The sequence below is a fragment of the Ostrinia nubilalis genome, chromosome 12 (assembly GCF_963855985.1).
Source record: "Ostrinia nubilalis chromosome 12, ilOstNubi1.1, whole genome shotgun sequence".
NCBI lineage: Eukaryota > Metazoa > Arthropoda > Insecta > Lepidoptera > Crambidae > Ostrinia > Ostrinia nubilalis.
The window spans coordinates 14,569,352-14,589,664 of NC_087099.1; the positions used below are offsets into that span (position 1 = coordinate 14,569,352).

General features: G+C 40.0%; 6 protein-coding genes across 6 annotated transcripts; 4 read left to right on the top strand and 2 right to left on the bottom strand.

Moving 5' to 3' along the window:
* Nucleotides 1-8: 8 nt before the first annotated feature.
* Nucleotides 9-6,529, top strand: LOC135077013 (potassium/sodium hyperpolarization-activated cyclic nucleotide-gated channel 3-like). Its single transcript, XM_063971605.1, has 12 exons — nucleotides 9-91; nucleotides 964-1,156; nucleotides 1,556-1,783; nucleotides 3,134-3,308; nucleotides 3,394-3,508; nucleotides 3,587-3,703; nucleotides 3,810-3,908; nucleotides 3,987-4,060; nucleotides 4,138-4,255; nucleotides 4,845-5,068; nucleotides 5,479-5,606; nucleotides 6,089-6,529. Exons 1-12 carry the CDS (start codon nucleotides 55-57, stop codon nucleotides 6,252-6,254), a joined length of 1,674 nt encoding a protein of 557 aa, XP_063827675.1. The 5' UTR covers nucleotides 9-54; the 3' UTR covers nucleotides 6,255-6,529.
* LOC135077014 (transmembrane protein 258) lies at nucleotides 6,411-6,970 on the bottom strand. The gene is made up of 2 exons (XM_063971606.1): nucleotides 6,861-6,970; nucleotides 6,411-6,781 (listed from the first exon to the last, which is right to left on the bottom strand). The coding sequence occupies exons 1-2, from the start codon at nucleotides 6,864-6,866 to the stop codon at nucleotides 6,542-6,544; spliced, it is 246 nt and encodes an 81-aa protein (XP_063827676.1). The 5' UTR covers nucleotides 6,867-6,970; the 3' UTR covers nucleotides 6,411-6,541.
* A 3,890-nt stretch (nucleotides 6,971-10,860) lies between these two features.
* On the top strand, nucleotides 10,861-13,027 carry LOC135076725 (zinc finger protein 236-like). The gene is made up of 3 exons (XM_063971146.1): nucleotides 10,861-12,179; nucleotides 12,540-12,773; nucleotides 12,981-13,027. The coding sequence occupies exons 1-3, from the start codon at nucleotides 11,024-11,026 to the stop codon at nucleotides 13,025-13,027; spliced, it is 1,437 nt and encodes a 478-aa protein (XP_063827216.1). The 5' UTR covers nucleotides 10,861-11,023.
* Nucleotides 13,028-13,216: 189 nt separating this feature from the next.
* On the top strand, nucleotides 13,217-14,225 carry LOC135076726 (transcriptional repressor CTCFL-like). The gene is made up of 4 exons (XM_063971147.1): nucleotides 13,217-13,298; nucleotides 13,387-13,528; nucleotides 13,844-14,013; nucleotides 14,098-14,225. The coding sequence occupies exons 1-4, from the start codon at nucleotides 13,217-13,219 to the stop codon at nucleotides 14,223-14,225; spliced, it is 522 nt and encodes a 173-aa protein (XP_063827217.1).
* Nucleotides 14,226-14,339: 114 nt separating this feature from the next.
* Nucleotides 14,340-16,962, top strand: LOC135076727 (uncharacterized). Its single transcript, XM_063971148.1, has 3 exons — nucleotides 14,340-14,421; nucleotides 14,512-14,625; nucleotides 14,891-16,962. Exons 1-3 carry the CDS (start codon nucleotides 14,340-14,342, stop codon nucleotides 16,852-16,854), a joined length of 2,160 nt encoding a protein of 719 aa, XP_063827218.1. The 3' UTR covers nucleotides 16,855-16,962.
* On the bottom strand, nucleotides 16,855-18,016 carry LOC135076591 (uncharacterized). Its single transcript, XM_063971017.1, has 2 exons — nucleotides 17,561-18,016; nucleotides 16,855-17,346 (listed from the first exon to the last, which is right to left on the bottom strand). The coding sequence occupies exons 1-2, from the start codon at nucleotides 17,790-17,792 to the stop codon at nucleotides 16,985-16,987; spliced, it is 594 nt and encodes a 197-aa protein (XP_063827087.1). The 5' UTR covers nucleotides 17,793-18,016; the 3' UTR covers nucleotides 16,855-16,984.
* Between the last annotated feature and the right edge of the window lie 2,297 nt (nucleotides 18,017-20,313).

A 20,313-nucleotide genomic window follows, 5' to 3' on the forward strand; every position in this document is an offset into this window, starting at 1 on the left:
AGATTACAATTTAATTAATTTTTACACTCACCTTTGAACTCAGAAAACAAAACCATGACTCGCAAAAAGCATTACTGTTCATTAGAATTAGGTAAGCACCAATTATTATTTCCAAGCTAGTTTTAACGAAATGAAAGGTTCAAAGATGTAACAAAACCACCTGGTTTCTTTTATCGAATTATGCCCAGAGAATCCCAAGATTTTAGACCACCACCACGTGCGGCCAATCCGAACTTAAATAATTTTGAGCCCATCCCTTTGCCACAGGCATGAAATAATCATCACCAAGGCAATGTCGGTTAATTCAAATTATTAGTAAATGTACGCCCTTTTCAGGGCACATTTACTTACCTAACTACAAGTCCCAATATAGCTTGCTCTGCCACCATATCCGCTGGTGCTGAAAAGAAGTGGCGGAGGTAACTCAAAGTCACCTTTGTCAGCCTCTTTTTCAGAAAAGACCATTTACAAGTTATGTAATAAGTGCGAGCTAGGCAGGTTAAGTCCACGCACTTGTCATTGTCACGTCCGAAATACCGCAGTGTCTCAAGACAAAAGTCTTTGACCAGAGCCCCGATTACGGTAACTTTTATAACGTCTACAATCCAGACGCGTTTCTGATTCTGCGATACGATTGGTCAAAACAGCTGACGTACGCTGTTGAACGTCCAATCGTATCGCAGAATCGAGAAGCGTGTCTGGATTGTTGACGTTAAAAATTACCGTAATCGGGGCTCAGTGTGTGATGGTATCATGGTATACGGATCTGAGACGTGGTCACTTACTATGGGCCTCATAAGAAGGCTCAAGGTCACCCAAAGGGCGATGGAGCGTGCTATGCTCGGAGGTCGCGGGAGGTGCCTGGATGCGAGCGGCGCAGGACCGGTCTTTGTGGAAATCCTTGGGGGAGGCCTTTGTCCAGCAGTGGACGTCTTTCGGCTGAACGAACGAACTTGTCATTAGGGTCGGACAGCATGCTGCCGCCGCAGCCGGCGTGGTCGGCAGGCTGCCGCGCGCTGCGCAAGGCCTGCCTCATCTCCGAGAAGCACCCCGCCACGTACCTGCACTTCCGCAGCTACCCCACCGTCATCGCCGAGCGCCAGCGCCAGCTCAACGAGGGCGGGCCCTACGTCATACACCCTTTCAGCTTCTTCAGGTTTCATTCAGTTTTATTGCACATAATAAACAACTTATCGTTTAGCAGCTTACATGTCCAAAACCACATAATACGTCGGTAATATGGATAGCTTTTCTGTGATAACTTAGGTAAGTACTAGTTTTTTCCCGTGACTTCATCCGGATAGATCATAAAAATCATCTCTTACTTCATAGCATGTCTAAGTACTGCAGTTATGAACCACCCGGCTACCCGCAGTTGGTCCGGCCCTAGAGACAAAGATCTATAACCAAAGTAGTAAATAGGTAGCTACTAGGACTACAAGAGGTACGAACAGCGATTTGAGCAATGCTTAGCTTCATAAAGCGAAGTTATTTCCCAATAGACACTGTCGCGCTAAGTTAATCCACCAATAAAACTAAGAAGGCCACCTTCCAGTTTGGTCTGGAACACCGTGATGTCAGTGTTAAACATCGCGCACATGGTGCTATCAAGCCTGCGCCTGTGCTTCGTGCTGCATGCGGCCGGCCCGACGCGGCTCCACCCCGTCGACCACGCTCTCCTCGCGCTACACATCTGCTGCTTGGCCGATATCGTCGTGATGTTCCACGTTGGGTACTTGGAGGGAAGGGGCAACGTCATTTTGGATAGATCCCTAATTGCTTGGTGAGCAAGATTTGCATAGTGTGGATTTTTCTTTTGTTTAGTGTCTTGTGATCTCGCATGCTTTGCTCGACAATACTAAACTGCTCTCAGAAACACGTAATTGTCTTATTGGTCTCTGTTAATGGGAATCTAGTTGATTCTGTCATATCCTTCCCATCAAAGTGTTAAGGTGGCAAAGTCAGAAGTCAGAAAACTACTCACCCACGAGCGTAAACTATAGTCACGTTAAAGTGTACATATGAAAATAGATGAAACTAGACCTATTTTTATCGATAAAAAAGAGGTCAAAAAATTTTTGAGATTTTTTTTTAATTTTTTATAGAATTTTTTTTCTTCCAATTACTTATTGTAAAGAAAACATAATAACTTTTAAACTAAGCGGTATATCTTGATAAAATAAAAACAGTAATAATGCTAAATAACAGGCAATACTAAAAAATACATAAAATACACAAAAAAGGCCAACAAATAATAAAAAAAATATACTTTTTGGAAAAAATCCGCTTAAAAATTCGTGTTTTTTTGGTTATTTGATAAATTTCTCCAAAAAATGCCCCTATAACCGGTAGTTTTTATTACTTTGTATTATTCTCTATCGTATTACCTTCGTAAAACCAAAAATCGCATGTCTCTATCCCTATCACAACGTTTGCAATGATCGTTTGAACTAAGCCTCTCCGGGCGCGCCATTCAACGCTTCGTTAACAACAAAACTGAAAATGGCTCTAGATTTGTAATTTTGATAAAGACAAGTTAGATTTCAAATAAAAACAAAAGATTTCGAAGTAAAATAAGCATTTTAGTTAAAATTAAAATTGTCTCTACCTGTAGCGGAGAATAATGTTGTGGCAGGCCTTTGTTCAAACGATCATAGCAAATGTTGTGATAGGGATAGAGACATGCGACTTTTGGTTTTACAAAGATAATACGATAGAAAATAATACAAAGTAATAAAAACCACCGGTTATAGGGGCATTTTTTGGAGAAATTTATAAAATAACTAAAAAAACACTAATTTTTAAGCAGATCATTTTCAAAAAGTATCATTTTTTATTATTTGTTGGCATTTTTTGTGTATTTTATGTATTTTTTTAGTATCGCCTGTTATTTAGCATTATTACTGTTTTTATTTTATCAAGATATACCGCTTAGTTTAAAAGTTATTACGTTTTCTTTACAATAATTAATTGGAAGCAAAAAAATTATATAAAAATTTTAAAAAAAATCTCAAAATATTTTTTACCCTTTTTTTGTCGATAAAAATAGGTCTAGTTTCATCTATTTTCATATGTACACTTTAACGTGACTCACACTGTATTTAATTCATGTAGGTACTTAAATCTGTTTCAGCCGTTATGTTCGATCTTGGTTCTTCGTAGATTTGATATCAAGCCTGCCCGTAAGTTACGTGCTATTGTACCATCGTCCGACCACCAAGAAATATGTTTTGATAGGCCATATTCTGGCCGTTTTGAAATCAGTCAGAATTTGCCGGGATATGAACCACATTGTAACATTTATGAAGGTAAGTATTCGTTTATTCACCTAGTTCTGTTTCCATTAAATTATGCGTCATAAGCAATACTTAGATTTTTATAATTTTTGAGCAGATATTTCGGAAGTCTTACATATGCTACGGCACCATACGCAACCTGATTCTATTCCTCCTGTCGGCACATTGGTGCAGCTGCTGCATCTACGTCCCCCCGGTTCTCAACTACTACTGTAAGTCCTCACGATAATCCTTCTAAACTTCATTTTGTAAAACTGAATTCACTACACAAGGATTTAACATTTCACCAGGGACGGGGAAAATGGTTAGAGGCTTTAACTCATTTCTGAACTCGACGAATCTGAACGGTTACCCTATCGGTTATAGATACCAAAGAAGCATATTTATTTGTCTGTCTGCTTTTATGGGTAAGTTAACTTAGTAGGTAGGTACTTAATTATTTTATCAATTTAATGAAATTGGCAACTCTACTAAGGGCATCACACTACTAATATTAACTTCATCTTTACCCAGGCGCTGGATTCTCGATGTACAGAGTGTATGCGCCATTTGAAGTCATAATAAACGCTTCGCTCATATTGTACGCTGCACTCTTCATGATCTATACGTTAGGTAAAGTTCCTAAATAATCTTATTTATCTATCTAGTCTAGGAATGATAAATCTCTAACCGCATCAATTAATTTTGTAGTGTATCTCATAAAAGTCTACATCACGAGTTACCATTCTGTAATACGCTATCATGAGCTGATGAGTCAATTGGAGGCAAGTATCAAAGTTGATTGATTGATTAAAACGTGATTTTCCCTGTTTACTGTACCATTAAATTAAACCTGATCCAGGAATATATGCGACACAAGCAGTTCCCCGCGCAACTGAAGAAGAGAGTCTTCGCCTTCTATTACTACCAGTACCAGGGCAACTACTTCAGGGAAGACTTGGCATTCGACACTCTGTCAGGTATAAACATTGCTGTAGTCTTATCCTCAACTCGATACCCATCCATTACTACATTCTCACTCTCACCTACTAGGTAGGCGATGATTCGGTCGATAAAGGTCTCCAAAGACTTAATAAGATGCAAGCCCAATCCAACAATGCCGAATAGCAGGTTCTATTTATGCAACCAAGAAGACACCCTCAACCCATTCAGTGTAGAGATGTAGGCCAAATTCTCGATTTGCCCCTAGTAAATAGTGTCGTGCTCCTGCAGCGGAGTGGAGACCAAATGACCTGATGATGGACGACTATCCCACGCAAGTTTCGAGGTTTCACGTCACTAATCCTACAGGCAACTAAAATCGCTGACATAACTATGAACAGGGCATTTATAGCACGCAGTGCTGAGGGCCGATGGGGCAGCAAGGTTCTGGAATAGAGGCCACGTAGCGGCAACCGCAACGTGGGACATCCACCTACAAGGTGGATAGATACCTCATAAAGGTTGTCGCCACCAACCAGCCAATCTGGATATCATTAAGGGTGGCCTATGTTTAGTAGTGGTCCTGTCCTGTGGTTGAAACAATAATGTTGATGATAAATCCTACAGAGCAACTGCGCAACGAGATCGTTCTGCATACGTGCCACAAGTTAGTCGACAAGGTGGAGCTGTTCGACGGGCTACCAGCCAGCGTGGTGGGCTCTGTCCTGGGCTGCCTCCGAGCTGAAGTCTACTTGCCTAATGACCTGGTGGTGCGCGCGGGGGACATCGGAGACTGCATGTACTTTATCGCCAGCGGAACTGTGGCCGTGTACTCGCTGAAGGGAGTTGAGGTAATGTTTATTGAGAGATGCAGAGATTATTCTGCCAGGGGAAGGCAACCCTGTTCTTCCTCTTTTCAAATTCTTTATTTATATTAACTGGTACCTATAGTAGTCTTTTCAGAGAACTTATCACTTCACAAACATAGGTTACCACTTTTTAGACTTTCCGCCACAGAAAAGTAGCGCGAAAAATGAGATCAGCCTTTTGTTTTGACAGTTAAAATTTTGGCTGACCCTCACATCCACATGTTTTCCTCCACTAAAGTGGATACTATGACTGTCGTCTTTCATCGAAGCTCCTATTGCAGCTGTATATCTACGGGCTCATTGAGTCCGAGACAAGGGCTGTCTCAACTCTTACGTATGCAGTATGGTTATGGTCATGATCATGATCAACTTTATGAACTTATTGTACATAGGTATGCCACCTGGTGGACGGCGCGCACTTCGGCGAGGTGGCGTTGCTGATGAAAGACAGCAAGCGCGTGGCCACCGTCGTCGCCGTCGAAATCACGCAAGTCTACCGCCTCGACGCTGAAGACTTTCGGTAACTTTTGAGTTAATGCGATCACATGATATACATGTCAACGTGAAATTGTGAACTCTGTCAGTTTATAATATAACGCGTTAGATTGTAAACTAACAGTGGGTCAGGTTAGGTTAGATTGTAATTTAACTACGTCAGATTATAATCTGACGGAATTCACAATTTTACGGTGACATGCATACCCATTCTTATAATTATTTTTTGTAATTATGAACTATTATAATGGGTACACCTTTTTCTGGTGCTGTCCTTTGTTTGTGACCCTGCACCATTTTCTATTTAGAAAATCAGAATGACCACTTTGAACTATGCCTCCTAAAAAGAAATTAGATTTAGCTGCTGCAATTGATGGCTGTAATTAAATTAAATTCTTTGGCTTCAGGGTTTTCTACTAATTATAAATATTAGCTAATGAAAAATCTAACTTCAGATCCAAAATATGTAGCTAAATTATAATATAACTCAATTGTTCTTATTTGCAGGCACTTCATTGTGTCATACCAAGTACTATTTGAGCGCATAGAAGCCCTCGCATCACAGAGAATGCACGAGACTGTTCTACTGGACGAGGCTTTCAGGAGAAATCGTGAGAAATTTGCTGAACACACCCAGAGTTCTCAAGAGCTGAACAAGACTCCTACAAAGTAACTACTTATTTCAATTCTGAGATACATTACGATTATAATATTTTTCAATTAATAATTTTAAGTTCAAATAAACAAGCATGGATTGCTACTTTAGTTGTTAATAAACGAATTTACTGCTAATTACATGTTCTTACTGCTTTCCAAATAAAATTGCCTCTTAAAATTTAAAATTTGTGTATATTTCTTATATTACAAAATTATCTCCTTACTGCTGCATTGCACTCATACATATTCCAAGGGAATGCATTAGATAGATATAAAATAACTTACAGGCTAGCTTAATCAGTATCAGACGTAGATACCGACCCATAACAACAGGAATAGTATGCCGAAGCCCGAGAACAAGGAGGCTACCAAAGAAAGAAGGAGCTCTTTGAAAAGGTCTCGGGACAGCTTCGTGCTGGTCACCTCGTACACGAAGAACCATGCCGTGAAGAAGATACCGATACCGAGGAGCAGCAACGTCAGGTGTGGGAACACCGCTGGGTTGATCGGCGACGCGTAGCGAACCATGGACTCGATTTCCAACTGAAATAAAAATATTATATGCAGTCAATATACGTGGTTAATGTAGTAATGATATGTTGTCGAATCGAATAATACTTACACTCATTTTGGATAGATATTTCTTGGATTTTGCTAAAGATTTACACGCCGCAAAACACTCCACCGGCCAATAGGAATTTGACAAATCGAACGTCAAATATTTTTTTAAATAATTTTCGGCATTGGAATATAGACCACGCTTTCAGACTATTTTCATCGAGTATTGCAGTAGGTATAGCCTGACCAGGAACATAAAAACCCTCGCCATGTTGCGGAAATCTAATGGTACTAATTTCTTTTAATGGCAACAATAACTAAAAACTTCATTGACATGTCACCTTGCATGTCAGTCTATTGCTGTCAAAGTGTAAACAAACTTTATTTTAAATATGCGCAATTGATTTTGTGAATGAAATTGCTAAAATCTTTTTATAGTCGTGAAAGAAAAGTGGTTCACTATGTGTTAAAGTATTTGTCGAAGAGAAATACCAAGGGTTCGGACAATATTTTCATTGAATAATGTTTCCAACAAAGGTTGTCAAATTTACTGACATGTTTATCGTATAGTACAGTCCACTATGAAAATTAGCTGTGGTTTGTTTCAACTACCTATTTTAAAGTTTTTTGTCACTTTCTAAGTGTTGAATTTTATGGAATTGGGAAAGAAGTACCGAGTTTGAAGCGTTCATGAGCAGACATTGCAGTTGAATATTCAAGTTTTGAATTTGATTATTGATGAATAATAAAATAAATCCTACTAGCTCGATTGATGGTTTCATTTAATTTATTTAAACCAGGTTACCTATAATAATATGTTTTCGTTAATTTATGAAAATATTAAATTAGCCCGTAATCCTGAATCCTGATACATAAAGTTAGCCTATTAATTTAACACAGGTACGACTGTACTCAGTGTTGCACTATCAAATGCAATTGATGCGCCTCTATGCCAGGGTTTTTATGTTCCTGGTCAGGCTATATACGTTATAATAATGTTTCCCCTTTACTAAAACGCACGCGTATTTTAATGGGGATTTAGACAGTCGGGGATTCAATATTATATCATAAAACAGAGTAGGTATTTACGCAAATTGTCGCTTGTCATTCGCATTAAAATCAACATTTTATGGTCATGGTCAGTTACTTTAATAGTAAGGGGAAGGGGTCTCCTTATGAAAATACAAGGTCAAATAAACTTTGTGGCAAAACTTTTAATTCCAATTCCAAGTCTGATGCTATGCTGATGACCGAAAAAAACAACTGTCATACGTGATACGTCAAAAATTTTGTTGAAGTTTACACCAGTTTACACCAGGGTACGGAAACTTCCATACTACGATCAAACTTGCTTCCAAACAGCGACTTCAGTCGATAAATTCCAATACTTTTTTTTTTTTTTCTTCTTTATGGCTCTCGCGGATTGCGTTTAGCCACGACGGGGTTCTTGATTTTTGCGTTCAGTTTTGCCATAAGTTTTGCGGACATTGCGTTTAGACAGGGTGGGATTGGGTTAAAGTTAAAAGGTAGGGAAACGAATCAATTACGGAAGGAAACGGAACAAAGGATGGTTTTCATAGGATCAATTTAGGTGTGATATAAGTACAAAATAATAAAAATAAAATAATATTTACATAAGTACAATATACATTACTATTTACAATTTTATATTATTATGGGTAATAAATTCGGCTAGGAATTATAAACATCAATGTTATTGGTATATAATAGGCAAGTGATGGATGTAGGAAAAGGAATTTTAATGGCTAAAAGAGAACTAATAAAAGAGGAACGATCATATAGGCAACAGTAAAAAAATATGTGATTTAAGTCTCCGACGCCAGAACCACAAGTGCACGAATCATAATCAAGTACATGAATTTTAGCCAAGTGTGCTGGAGTGCACACGTGACCAAGTCGCATTCTAGTTAAAATGGTAGTAACTGTTTTGGAAAGATTAATTTTAACAAACCATGGTTTACAAAGGATGGATGGTTGAATGAGCTTGTAATGTTTCCCCTTAGATTGGCTAGTGAACTCCCAATTCTCATCCCAGGCAGATTTGAGATAAGCTTTGGGAAGGGCTGCCGTTAAGTCATGGCAATAATTTGTGTACGGATGTATATCTCCACACTCAACCGCTTCATTGGCCAGCTTATCAGCTTTATCATTTCCTGGAATATTGGTATGACTAGGAATCCACGCAAAATTAATTAAATGACTGTTAAGACTACATTTGTGAAGTAATTTCCTGCATTCTGTAATAATAGGATAATTAGTATTGTTCTTAAATGGAAATTTATGTAATGCCTGCAAAGCACTTTTAGAGTCACAAAATATTACAGTTGTGTTTAATTTCATAAGGAGAGCATACTCTAAAGCCTTAAACAGTCCAAAACATTCTCCTGTAAAGACTGATGATTCTGGACGGAGTTTTATTTTCTGGACAATATGATATTGTTTATGGTATGCGCCAACGCCAACATGACCCGTTGGAGAGTGCTAAGATGCATCGCAATAGATATGATGCCAATCGCCCCAGTGTTCGTCTACGATCTGATTGAACTTAATGTTAGCATTGTAGTCATCCTTATGTATGTCTAGGTTGAAATGAATTGTCGGAGTAAGAATAAGGGATTCAAAATTTACAGAAAATATCGGAAGAAAGGAGGTTCTGTGGACTGGGGCTTGGATTGATATAAATTTACGAAAACTAATAATCACACAAGGAGGAGATTTACGTGACCAATAAGAGGAAGTATCAATTAAATCATTAAGTCTGTTGAGTTTGCTATATATAGGATGGTCAGCAAATTGAAGTACACGGAAAAGATACTTGTCACATAAATATTGGCGGCGTAATTTCAATGGGGGCTCAACACATTCAGCTTGCAAGGCATTGATTGGACTCGATTTCATAGCACCAGCTATAATCCTTAGCGCTTTAGATTGAATCGCATCCAATTTACTTAAACCAACTAAATTACAAGGCTCTAGATAGAAACTGCCATAGTCAAGTACACTTCTTATAATAGCATTGTATAAAAGTCTTAATGACGCTGGGTGAGCACCCCACCAGACTCCAGAAACACATCTTAAAATATTTAAAAGCTTTTCAGATTTTGCAGCAATGCTATAACAATGAGGAAGCAATACTTTTTAACTACCCTAAAACGCTTTAGATGTCGCTGCTCCTGTTTCCTTCATATTTTCATTTTTTTCTTAATTAAAATATATTTCAGAATATTGTTAATTACAATGTGAAAACTTTTTTTAAAATGAAATTAATTTGTTTTAATTTAAAACTGAACGGTGACATTTTTTGTTATAATTTACATAATAGAGTAGTAGAAATTACTATTTAACATATGGCAACTTTGTTTTTCCTCCAAAATGGCCGGTGTTGTTTTTGTTAGGTTGAATGCATTCTTGTTTTCTTAGCCATCGTTTATGAGTTCTGTGGCCCTATTAAAGTATTGAAGAGTCGAGTCAAATTCAAGTTCATTCCTTCGTACCTGCTGCTGTTCTGGTTCATCGGAGTTTTGTTCGTTCCTTCGTGAATCGCGAAGAAACTTTCTGTTATGTTCACAAGTGATCTGAGTTTTCTCAAAGTGCAAATGCTTTTTTAGTGTTGTTGAAAACTTTGCGAAAAGACGCTTTTGGTGTATAATATTATGTGTGTTCATAAATAAAGTAAAATTATTAAATTGAAAAGTTTTTGTTTATTTGCATTTCCATGTGCAATGTAGAATTTTTCCAAATCCATTGTTTTGAAAATAATACAATACGTACACCATAAAGATAAATACTTTCAAAATAATGGATTTGAAAAAATTCTACATTGTACATCAAAAAAACAATAATTCTTTGAAGGTTATGAGGGCCTATGTGTGCGTGAACTGTGTGTATGTGTGCGTGGACTTTATGTATGTATGTGTGCGTGGACTATGTATGTATGTGAGCGTTACGTACGTAGGTTAAGTACAGGGAATTTAACACCAGGCTGTCAATTAGTAGGTTCAAAAATTTGACAGAGAGGGTTCTCTATTTCCTATGTATTACTTTTCTCTATGGTTTACACCAGCTGATTTCCACTAATTTGTTGTTTCATAGTTAAAAAATCGCAATTTCTCATGATGAATTTGTTAAATCGAGCTGGTGAACCACCTAATTACTATGTAGTGTAAAAGTAAAAGCTAAAATCAAATATAAAAAACAAGGGAAACAATGAATCCGCAATGTTTCTTTATAAACTTGAACAGGGCTACAATGAACAATGCCAACATGAACATCGAACAAAAACCTACTGCAGCGAAGGAGAAGCTCATGTCCTACGAGGAGAAATCGGTAGGATCCACCCCATTTTTCAAATGCGAAGCCTGTCCTTACATGGCGCTCGCCGAGGACGATATAAAGTTTCACTTGTTCACTGTGCACCCTGACCTAGCCAAGAGCAACGGGCTCGCAGAAAACATACAGATCCCATGTCCGGGCTGCACCAGCATCTTCGACGCCGAGGAAACTCTGAGAACTCACTTGCGGAACCATCACAAAATGGGTATCAAAGACATAAAGAAAATGGTAAAGAGTCTAGTCCAAATCGCTCTGAAAAACGCCAAATTAAAAAAAGAAGAAAAGACTAATGATACACCACCTCCTCTGCCCATACAGCAGGTAGTAACAGACATGAAGATTCCCCAAGTGATTGAGATTATCCCTGACGCAGTTAATGCTAACAACCAATTGCCCGAAGGTGTTGCTTTCATATCAGTTGATGAGCTGAACAAAATGAGCACTCCAAACTTTGAAAAGGTTGACCCAAAGAATTTAATTCAAGAAGCCAGTATAAATATTGTGTACACAAATGAAGTATCAACTCAGTATGTTAATGTGAGTGAAGCAGGGGCCTCTAGTGCTAGTCATAATGTTGTCCAGGTGTCTAACATTCCCCCAGATCTGATATCATCAGTGCAGCCAAGGATAGCAGCTTTGCCATCTACAAACACGAATGCTACAAATTTGCCATCTCCTATTTCTAAAACAAAGGAAGATGGATTAATTTCAGATAGATCTGCTGAAGTGAATGACAATAGCATAGAAGAGGTAAAAGAAACTGGTGAGGCATGTCCACTTTGTCCTGTACATCTTGCAGATGAGAAGAATCAAGCGTACCACAGGAAGTGCCATCAAAATGGTCACTTGGTGTGTCCAGAATGTAAGAGAGCTTTTGTGGCGGTTGATGCTCTTCATAACCATTTATGGAAAATACATAACATAGATCTGGAACTGCCGACGTGTGAAGTGTGTGGATTCAAAACATACAAAAAATATAGACTCTTCAATGTCCATATGAAATGCCATGGGAATGTGAAAAACTATATTTGTGAGTATATTCTTTTATATTATTGGCCTTTTATGTAAAACAATGGTATATTTTTTGCCAACTGGTCTGGTGGTTCACATAGCAAATAGCCAGCTTAAGTTGCAGGTTTTGCAAATGATAAAATCGCTGTAGGGGGAAAAATTGCTGTGATAACAAGCATCTTCATCTGCAGTCCATGAATGCTTACAGAATAATAACTAAGTCTGGACAAAAATCAGGCTGTGTATTTTTTTTAATTAATTTAAACTTCTTACACATAATCATTGTACCGTGGAGGACTTACCTATCAACCAGTATCTGTACCAAGTAATTGGGATAGTCAAGCAATTTATTTTTAAGTACATTATTGTTGCTCTCCAGGCTCAATATGTTCAAAACCGTTCAAGAACGCCAATCAACTGTCGAAGCACAAGCAGATCCATCGGAAAGAGAAGAAGCAATGCTCCGTCTGCAAACTTGAGTTCAGTACTCCGCGCCGCATGGAGTTACACATGGCGGCCGTGCACGACAAGCTGCGGCCCTTCAAGTGCTGCCACTGCGACTACACCGCCGCCAGGAAGGCCGAGATGGCGTTACATCTGCGCTCGCATACCGGTCAGTGGACTAGACTTTAGTTACAGCTATAGGATGTACTGGACAACGGCCTCTAAGCAGATCCACTGGAAAGACAGAGCATTGCTCAGTCTGCAAGCGCATGAAACTGCATATGCGGCCCTTCAAGTACTGCCGCGCGTGGAAGGCCGAGATGACTTTTTATACCTGCGCTCACATACTGGTCAGTGGTATGGACTTTCGTTACAGCCTTCTTCTTAGTCGGACACTTGTCAGAGTGGTCGTGGTTGCGCTGATGAGGTACGCTGTGGGGTGCTCTCCTGCCGATGGGCTTCCATTTCTGAGGATTAGAGCTCACATACGCAGTTGTCTGGGCTTTCTTTACAGCGATAGGACGTCCACTGCTATTCAAAGACAACGGCCTCTAAGCAGATCCACTGGAAAGTCAGAGCACTGCTCAGTCTGCAAGCGCATGAAGCTTGCATATGCGGCCCTTCAAGTGCTGCCACTGCGACTACACCGCCGCCAGGAAGGCCGAGATGGCGCTGCACCTGCGCTCCCATACCGGTCAGTGGACTAGACTTTAGTTACAGCCATAGGACGTCCACTGCTATTCAAAGACAACGGCCTCTAAGCAGATCCACTGGAAATGCAGAGCATTGCTCAGTCTGCAAGCGCATGAAGCTGCATATGCGGCCCTTCAAGTGCTGCCACTGCGACTACACCGCCGCCAGGAACATATTCTTATCTATGGCCAGGAAGGCCGAGATGGCGCTGCCACCTGCGCTCGCATACCGGTCAGTGCTCTGGACTTACTTTACAGCAGGACGTCCATTGCCATTGCACTGGACAAAGGCTTCTAAGCAGATCCACCGTAAAGAGAATGAGCTGTGGGATTTAGATGATCAACTACATAATGCTTCCTTTATGTTGTGCTCGAGGACCAAGGTCCAGTTGAAACCATCACGGTTTTTCTATTTATACTAGGCAGGGTAAAAAACTCCGATACCGCGATGCAGGATTGTAGGCGCGGTGGTGTATGCCATAGTAAGTCATAGGTCAGCGCCATCTGTTGGTTGATGACACCACTAATGTGTGGTGGCGCGTCATAGATGCCATCACAAGCAGCGCTCGGTTTGTAAGTTAGAGTTCAGTACTCCGCGGCGCATGGAGCTACACATGGCGGCCGTGCACGACAAGCTGCGGCCCTTCAAGTGCTGCCACTGCGACTACACCGCCGCCAGGAAGGCCGAGATGGCGCTGCACCTACGCTCCCATACAGGTCAGTGGACTAGACTTTAGTTACAGCGATAGGACGTCCACTGCTATTCAAAGACAACGGCCTGTAAGCAGATCCGCTGGAAAGACAGAGCATTGCTCAGTCTGCAAGCGCATGAAGCTGCATATGCCGCCCTTCAGTGCTGCCACTGCGACTACACCGCCGCCAGGAAGGCCGAGATGGCGTTGCACCTACGCTCCCATACCGGTCAGTGAACTAGACTTTAGTTACAGCCATAGGACGTCCACTGCTGTTCAAAGACAACGGCCTCTAAGCAGATCCGCTGGAAAGACAGAGCACTGCTCAGTCTGCAAGCGCTGTAGCTGCATATGCGGCCCTTCAAGTGCTGCCACTGCGACTACACCGCCGCCAGGAAGGCCGAGATGGCGCTGCACCTGCGCTCGCATACGGGTCAGTGCTCTGGACTTTCGTTACAGTCATAGGACGTCCACTGCTGTTCAAAGACAACGGCCTCTAAGCAGATCCACTGGAAATGCAGAGCATTGCTCAGTTTGCAAGCGCTGAAGCTGCATATGCGGCCCTTCAAGTGCTGCCACTGCGACTACACCGCCGCCAGGAAGGCCGAGATGGCGCTGCACTTGCGCTCGCATACCGGTCAGTTGTCTGGACTTTCTTTACAGCGATAGGACGTCCATTCCAGGTGTTTCCCGTGACCTTCACTTTGTTATCTTTAATAAAGATGCCACATCCATGCAAAACTATTGTTTGTAGACTCTTATAATGTCTTTGTGTCTTATTATGGATAGTTTATGAATATTACATTAGCAGCACAATTCTTTTTGCGCTCGCAGCCTACTGAACGCTCGTAATATACCTAGGTACTTAGTATACTTCTAAAAACAACTTCTTGACTTTCCAGGTGTGAAGCCCTACGCATGTAATCATGGCGACTGCACCTACAGATCCGCCGATCACAACGCAATGCGACGCCACAAGAAAACGCACTCCAAAGAGAGCGTCTACCAATGCAAGTACTGCCCATACACCGCCATCCAATCAACCGTGTTCGCGGCGCATATGCTCTCGAAACACCCCAACGTTAGCTCAAACCAACTCCACCAGTGCCCCTACTGCCCCTTCAAAACAGTCAACAAAGACAAATTCCTCGTCCACCTCTCCACTCACTCGGACAAAAAGGAAATCCAGCTCCTACTCGAAATGAACGCCAAATCCAATAAACCGAGCTGGACCATACCGAGCAATGCGGAGCCAGAGAAAAACCCGACACAAGACTCCACTCCCAATAAACAGAGTGACGAAACTAACGCCATAGAAGTGTTCGATTGCGACAGTATCTCCGAGAGCTTGCCGCAAAACTACTCAAAAAGCTACTGTAACACATCCAGCGGCGACGTCCCCCAACCCGACTATAACTCACAAGTGATCGTGACGGATCTCAGCAAAGATGACAACAATTCAGACTGCTTAATCTCCGAGAGCTCAAACGACACCATGATGGAAAGGCACCAGTATCCCTCGCAACACACCTTGCAGTTGCCTTACGATAACACGCAGTCGAATCTCCACGGGTTTCTGAATACGTCTGTATCAATGAAACCGACATTCCTCCAAAATAATGACGTGAATTCTCTCGCTGCCAGCCACACCTCGATGGGGAATAACTGCAATAAAATCATGGGAAATTTCCCCATTAGGTTACCCCCAGTGCCGCAAATATCCGTTCGAAACAATATAATGCTGAAGCCCGTAGATAAGCTCTCTTTGCCTATTACAAAAGTGACAGGCCCCATAATAACGCCAACCCAGATATTACCCGTTCCATCTTCGAGTAACTCGCCAGTAAGCATCCAACTAGAACCTGATGGAATGCCAAGAAAAAAGCCGAAAATATCCGTGAAAAGCAACTTGATATTGAAAGGTCCAGATCAAGAAAATATGTTCCATTCGCAGCAGAAGATGGCGTTCAAAAGGCTGGAGGATAACGAAAGGTTCGGGTTAGGAAGCCCCATGACCTTCAACAATCTCATCACCACTCATACCATGATGGCGTACTCGGAAGACAATATGCTAGGGGATTCGGCGTCCACTCCCGTTGGCAATGAAATGAATGACAACTCCCAAATATTTACATTCAACCAGCAAATGAATGTGAATTCCATTACTATGCTCCCTCCGCCGGAGAAAATTCAAACAAACGATCCCAGTTACATTAAACTAGAGGCGACTATAAAGCAGAACACCCAGTCGCCGAGTCTCGAGCGGATGTGCAACGCGAACATCCTCGGCAGCCAGGCCATCAGCCACGAGTACAAAGCCTCCCCGCCCCTTGAAGACATACACAAAAATATGAGCGAAATAAAAAACGAGGTGAAATCCGACGCTTTTTACAACCTACCGCTGAACAATACCGCGACGAACCCGTCTATATTAGACCAGTATTTGTTGGACAACATCATAGGTGGGCATATGGATTTGTCCTCGGTGGTTCTTCCAGAAGTCTCTGATGAACAGACTGACGTCATCGAGATCGACGACAATTCGGACGACAACAAGTTGCTGCCGCGATTCGACATGAACTTCCCCCTAGAGTCTTTGTATGTGATGCACAATGATTTCCACTTCTTAGAAAATGATGTTCCCGCAAATAACATGCCTGAAGTTGCTGTGAGCGAAATGAACAGAATAGTAACGGAGATGCCTATTATCAACCAAAAAGACAATTTAGATATCGTTCCTCCCGATAACTCGAATAACGACTTCCAAAACTTCATACAGGGCAAAAAGGATCCTATGATGAATACGTCAGTGAGACCGTCTACTAACAAAATAAATGTTAAAAATATTGAATTAATGAAAAATTGATTATTGTAAGTTGTTTAATGTAGAAATATGTAAATATTACATAACTTTGTATATGTATATGCATTTAAAAGACTGTTATCTATAAATACAATATTGTGTTGAACATTTTATTGGAATGATGCCTTGTTATTTATAAACAATTTCTGGAATATATTGCGATGAAATCTTTGCTATCCCTCACTTCTTGGCTGTGGTACAGTGTCCATTCTTCGCTGATCCCGCCGAATGGTCTGGGGTCGGTATGGACGCCTTTTCCATCTGCAGGCCCAATAATAACTACGACTTTTCCCGAGAAGTACTTCAAATACTCCTTAAATGCCTCTCTATTGTTGAAGTAACAAAACAAGAGGGCTGTATTGTGTGATTCTTGAAGTAGCGTTATGATGTCTCTTTCTAACTTGTTGGCAGTGAAGAGGAGGGGTATAAACGTGGGTGGGGCGTACTTGCAGTGCCACCACGCCCCGTCTATCTCTACTCCTGATACCGGTATACCTGTGGGGAAAAGACATTTGAAATTATTTTTTTATGCAAACTACCTACTTCTGAAGATTTTTCTTGGCAAAAGCCTCCTCCTCTAGAGAGCGTCAAGAAATATCCCGCACAAAAGGAAACACGGAAAATAAAAGAATTATAAAAGGAGTGATTCATGAGTCGACAACTAACTAGGTACTATGGGGTGCCTACATCATAACGTGATTTAACTTACCCGTGGCCTCCGTAATTATCCACTCCAGCAGCCCACTCCCGCAGCCAATACTTAGCACTTTATCACAACGCAACCGCTGCAAATGTTTCCGAAGAAAACTCAAATTCTCCTCAGAGGGAAACACCCACAGTAACTTGTTCCTATCTGGATGATCGTGATACTTCTCAACTATGTCCTTCCATTTCTTCTCTTTATAGAGCTCCACAACATCGTTCACTAAGTTCTCCTGCATATCACTGTTTTTAATTAAAATACAAACCACAATACAAACTTGCTACATAGACAAAATAGATAGACTAGATAAAAATGCGGATGAGAAACCTAGCATTGACAATGAGGGAGCGAGATATAGCCCAACGTACCTTCACTGGGATCGATCCATAAATCACCATACAGGGCCGAACTAGGTAATAACTTTTTCAATTATTTTCTAGAGAAGGGGGTGTGTCTCACTTTAGAGAGTGATCTCCACTACCCTATCTATTAATAGCAATAAGAGTTAATAGGCACTTTCGCGAACTTGAATGGACATGTAAGGCGGTTATCACACTGCGCCGCGCACCGCCACGGTACGCGGGACGACAGATTTAATCATTGTTTATTAATGTCCGCCTCAAACATGGCAACGTCTAATAAAATAGGTAATCAGTTTCTCTTTCTGTAAGTAAGCTCCTATCTGATCTGGACACAAAATTCTCATAATAACTACACTATATATTTTAACAATCCGGCCCTGTAATAGCTCATCAGCAGTCAAGAAAAATTGGCCGTAACCCAAACATTATATTCTACTGGCACTAAATATAAATCAAATATTACATAAACTACACGCTAAGAAATAAAAGATAAATGTTCAGAGTTCATTTTATTCGTATAAAATTGTTGGGTACAGTTACAAACAATGTTATATAAAATATTAGTAAAATACACAAACCAATAACAGTATGTATGTATAATGAATAACTAAATTAGGATTTGCTTCCTAATATAAGAGCTATCGTAATTTCGATAATTTTCACCGCATGAGTTAACGCCCCCGTTTAAAGTTCAAACCACACTACGAGCTAAGCTATCTTAGCCAATATTCATCACGTGATTTCGTAACTTTGCTCGTAGTGTAGCCTCGGTTTAAATATTAACCTCTGCTTAGTTGCTCCTAAAAAAACCAAGCTCATAAGAATCTACTTTCAGATTATAATGAAGATTTAACTTTTGTTTGCGCTAAGTGACAAGAAATAACAGTTTATTACGATGTTAACTTTTACATAAACTTAAAAGCCAATTAGAAGGCCCAATGGGCGTGGCAAAAGTTAAGCCACGCCCTCATCATGTTATGAATATTAAATAATTATGCAGATTATTACGTCAGTTCGCACCATTCATTGTAGTTTGTTTCATACTACACTGAATGATTGAACGGATATTTTATAATTTATTTTATAAAACAGATCAAACTACGATATCAAGGCCGTACTTTGCCAAATTTAGATCCAAATGGTTCTCACTCCAATCAGAATACCAAAATTGTGTAAGAAACTTTTTTTAAGTCAGTTCTTGGAGTAGATCATTGATTAATTAATGAAGTACATTATTATAAGATTGCCTCTCTTAATTAAGCAATTAATTTACATATTTTATGCTACCTTCCTCCACTCTGAACTAGCGCAGTAAAAAAATACATATTTTATGTTTAATATTATTAAGTTATCTGTGATATTACTAAGTTGTAACAAGCGTGTACATTATCATACACATGAAAAATAAGGTAAGATATTAATACCACAGTATAAATATGTTTGTATAGCGGCTTGTTTCATATTTCAGACTTAAATCCATAGCTGGGCACCGTTAATCAAATAGTTAACTTCGTTAATCGTTAAACCGTTAATAAAAAAATTAACTTCGTTAAACGTTAAAACGTTACATTTAGAAAGATTTAACGGAAGTTAACGTTAATCGTTAATCCGTTAACACATGATAATAAAACGAAAAAAGTAAAGGTTCAAATAATTTCGAAAGCTTGTATCGCGCACGGAATTTATTCCTCTTTTATTTATGTTTGCGCTACAAGCTTTTAGTAACAACTGCATTTCAACATAAAAGCTTGTTTTTAAAAAAAGGATTTTATCATTATAATTTTATTTTACACTTTTTAGTAGAAGACTAAGAGCTAGTGAACGCCAGACCTACGTCATTTTATAAAAGCTGAAAGTTTGTTAGCGTATGCTCGCAATGTAGGTGAATCATGAAGTTTGGGTCATCGTGGCTTTAGCAGCTATCCTAAAAAAACTGTCTGGCAAGGAGTTGGTACTGTCAAAACTGTCTGGCTGATGAGGAAACTACTTCTAATTATTGCCCTAATATTTTAAATAAAAATCAGCTTTTATGGTATAACGCAAGCCTAACTTTTACGGAGGCTTTTTCTGTATTCAATAGACTAATTGTAATTCTACTTACGTTATTACCATAAAATCTGATTTTCATGTATAATATTTAGTTAGGCAATGATTAGAAGTTGTTTCGACATCAGCCACACAGTTTTGACAGTTCCAACTCCTTGCCAGTTTTTTTTAGGATAGCTACCAAAGCAACGATGACCCAAACTTCATAATCCACCAACATTCTAACCTATATTGGGAGCATACGCTGACAAACTTTCAGCTTTTATAAAATGACGTAGGTCTGGCGTTCACCAGCTCTTAGTCTATAGTATCTCAATCCCAGAGCCTTGTTTTAATTACAATACAATTTAG

Bases quoted from the DNA above. Each gene is read 5' to 3' on its own strand.
- LOC135077013 (XM_063971605.1), top strand. From the start codon at position 55: ATGACTCGCAAAAAGCATTACTGTTCATTAGAATTAG. The intron at 3,704-3,809 runs GTAAGTTAACTT...ATCTTTACCCAG, and splicing joins TTGTCTGTCTGCTTTTATGG to GCGCTGGATTCTCGATGTAC. The intron at 4,061-4,137 runs GCAAGTATCAAA...AACCTGATCCAG, and splicing joins AGCTGATGAGTCAATTGGAG to GAATATATGCGACACAAGCA.
- LOC135076725 (XM_063971146.1), top strand. From the start codon at position 11,024: ATGAATCCGCAATGTTTCTTTATAAACTTGAACAGGGCTACAATGAAC. The intron at 12,180-12,539 runs GTGAGTATATTC...GTTGCTCTCCAG, and splicing joins GAATGTGAAAAACTATATTT to GCTCAATATGTTCAAAACCG. The intron at 12,774-12,980 runs GTCAGTGGACTA...CTTTCGTTACAG, and splicing joins ACATCTGCGCTCGCATACCG to CCTTCTTCTTAGTCGGACAC.
- LOC135076726 (XM_063971147.1), top strand. From the start codon at position 13,217: ATGCGGCCCTTCAAGTGCTGCCACTGCGACTACACCGCCGCCAGGAAG. The intron at 13,299-13,386 runs GTCAGTGGACTA...CTGGAAATGCAG, and splicing joins GCACCTGCGCTCCCATACCG to AGCATTGCTCAGTCTGCAAG. The intron at 14,014-14,097 runs GTCAGTGGACTA...TCCGCTGGAAAG, and splicing joins GCACCTACGCTCCCATACAG to ACAGAGCATTGCTCAGTCTG.
- LOC135076727 (XM_063971148.1), top strand. From the start codon at position 14,340: ATGCGGCCCTTCAAGTGCTGCCACTGCGACTACACCGCCGCCAGGAAG. The intron at 14,422-14,511 runs GTCAGTGCTCTG...GGAAATGCAGAG, and splicing joins GCACCTGCGCTCGCATACGG to CATTGCTCAGTTTGCAAGCG. The intron at 14,626-14,890 runs GTCAGTTGTCTG...TTGACTTTCCAG, and splicing joins GCACTTGCGCTCGCATACCG to GTGTGAAGCCCTACGCATGT.
- LOC135076591 (XM_063971017.1), bottom strand. From the start codon at position 17,792: ATGCAGGAGAACTTAGTGAACGATGTTGTGGAGCTCTATAAAGAGAAG. The intron at 17,347-17,560 runs GTAAGTTAAATC...TTTTCCCCACAG, and splicing joins GATAATTACGGAGGCCACGG to GTATACCGGTATCAGGAGTA.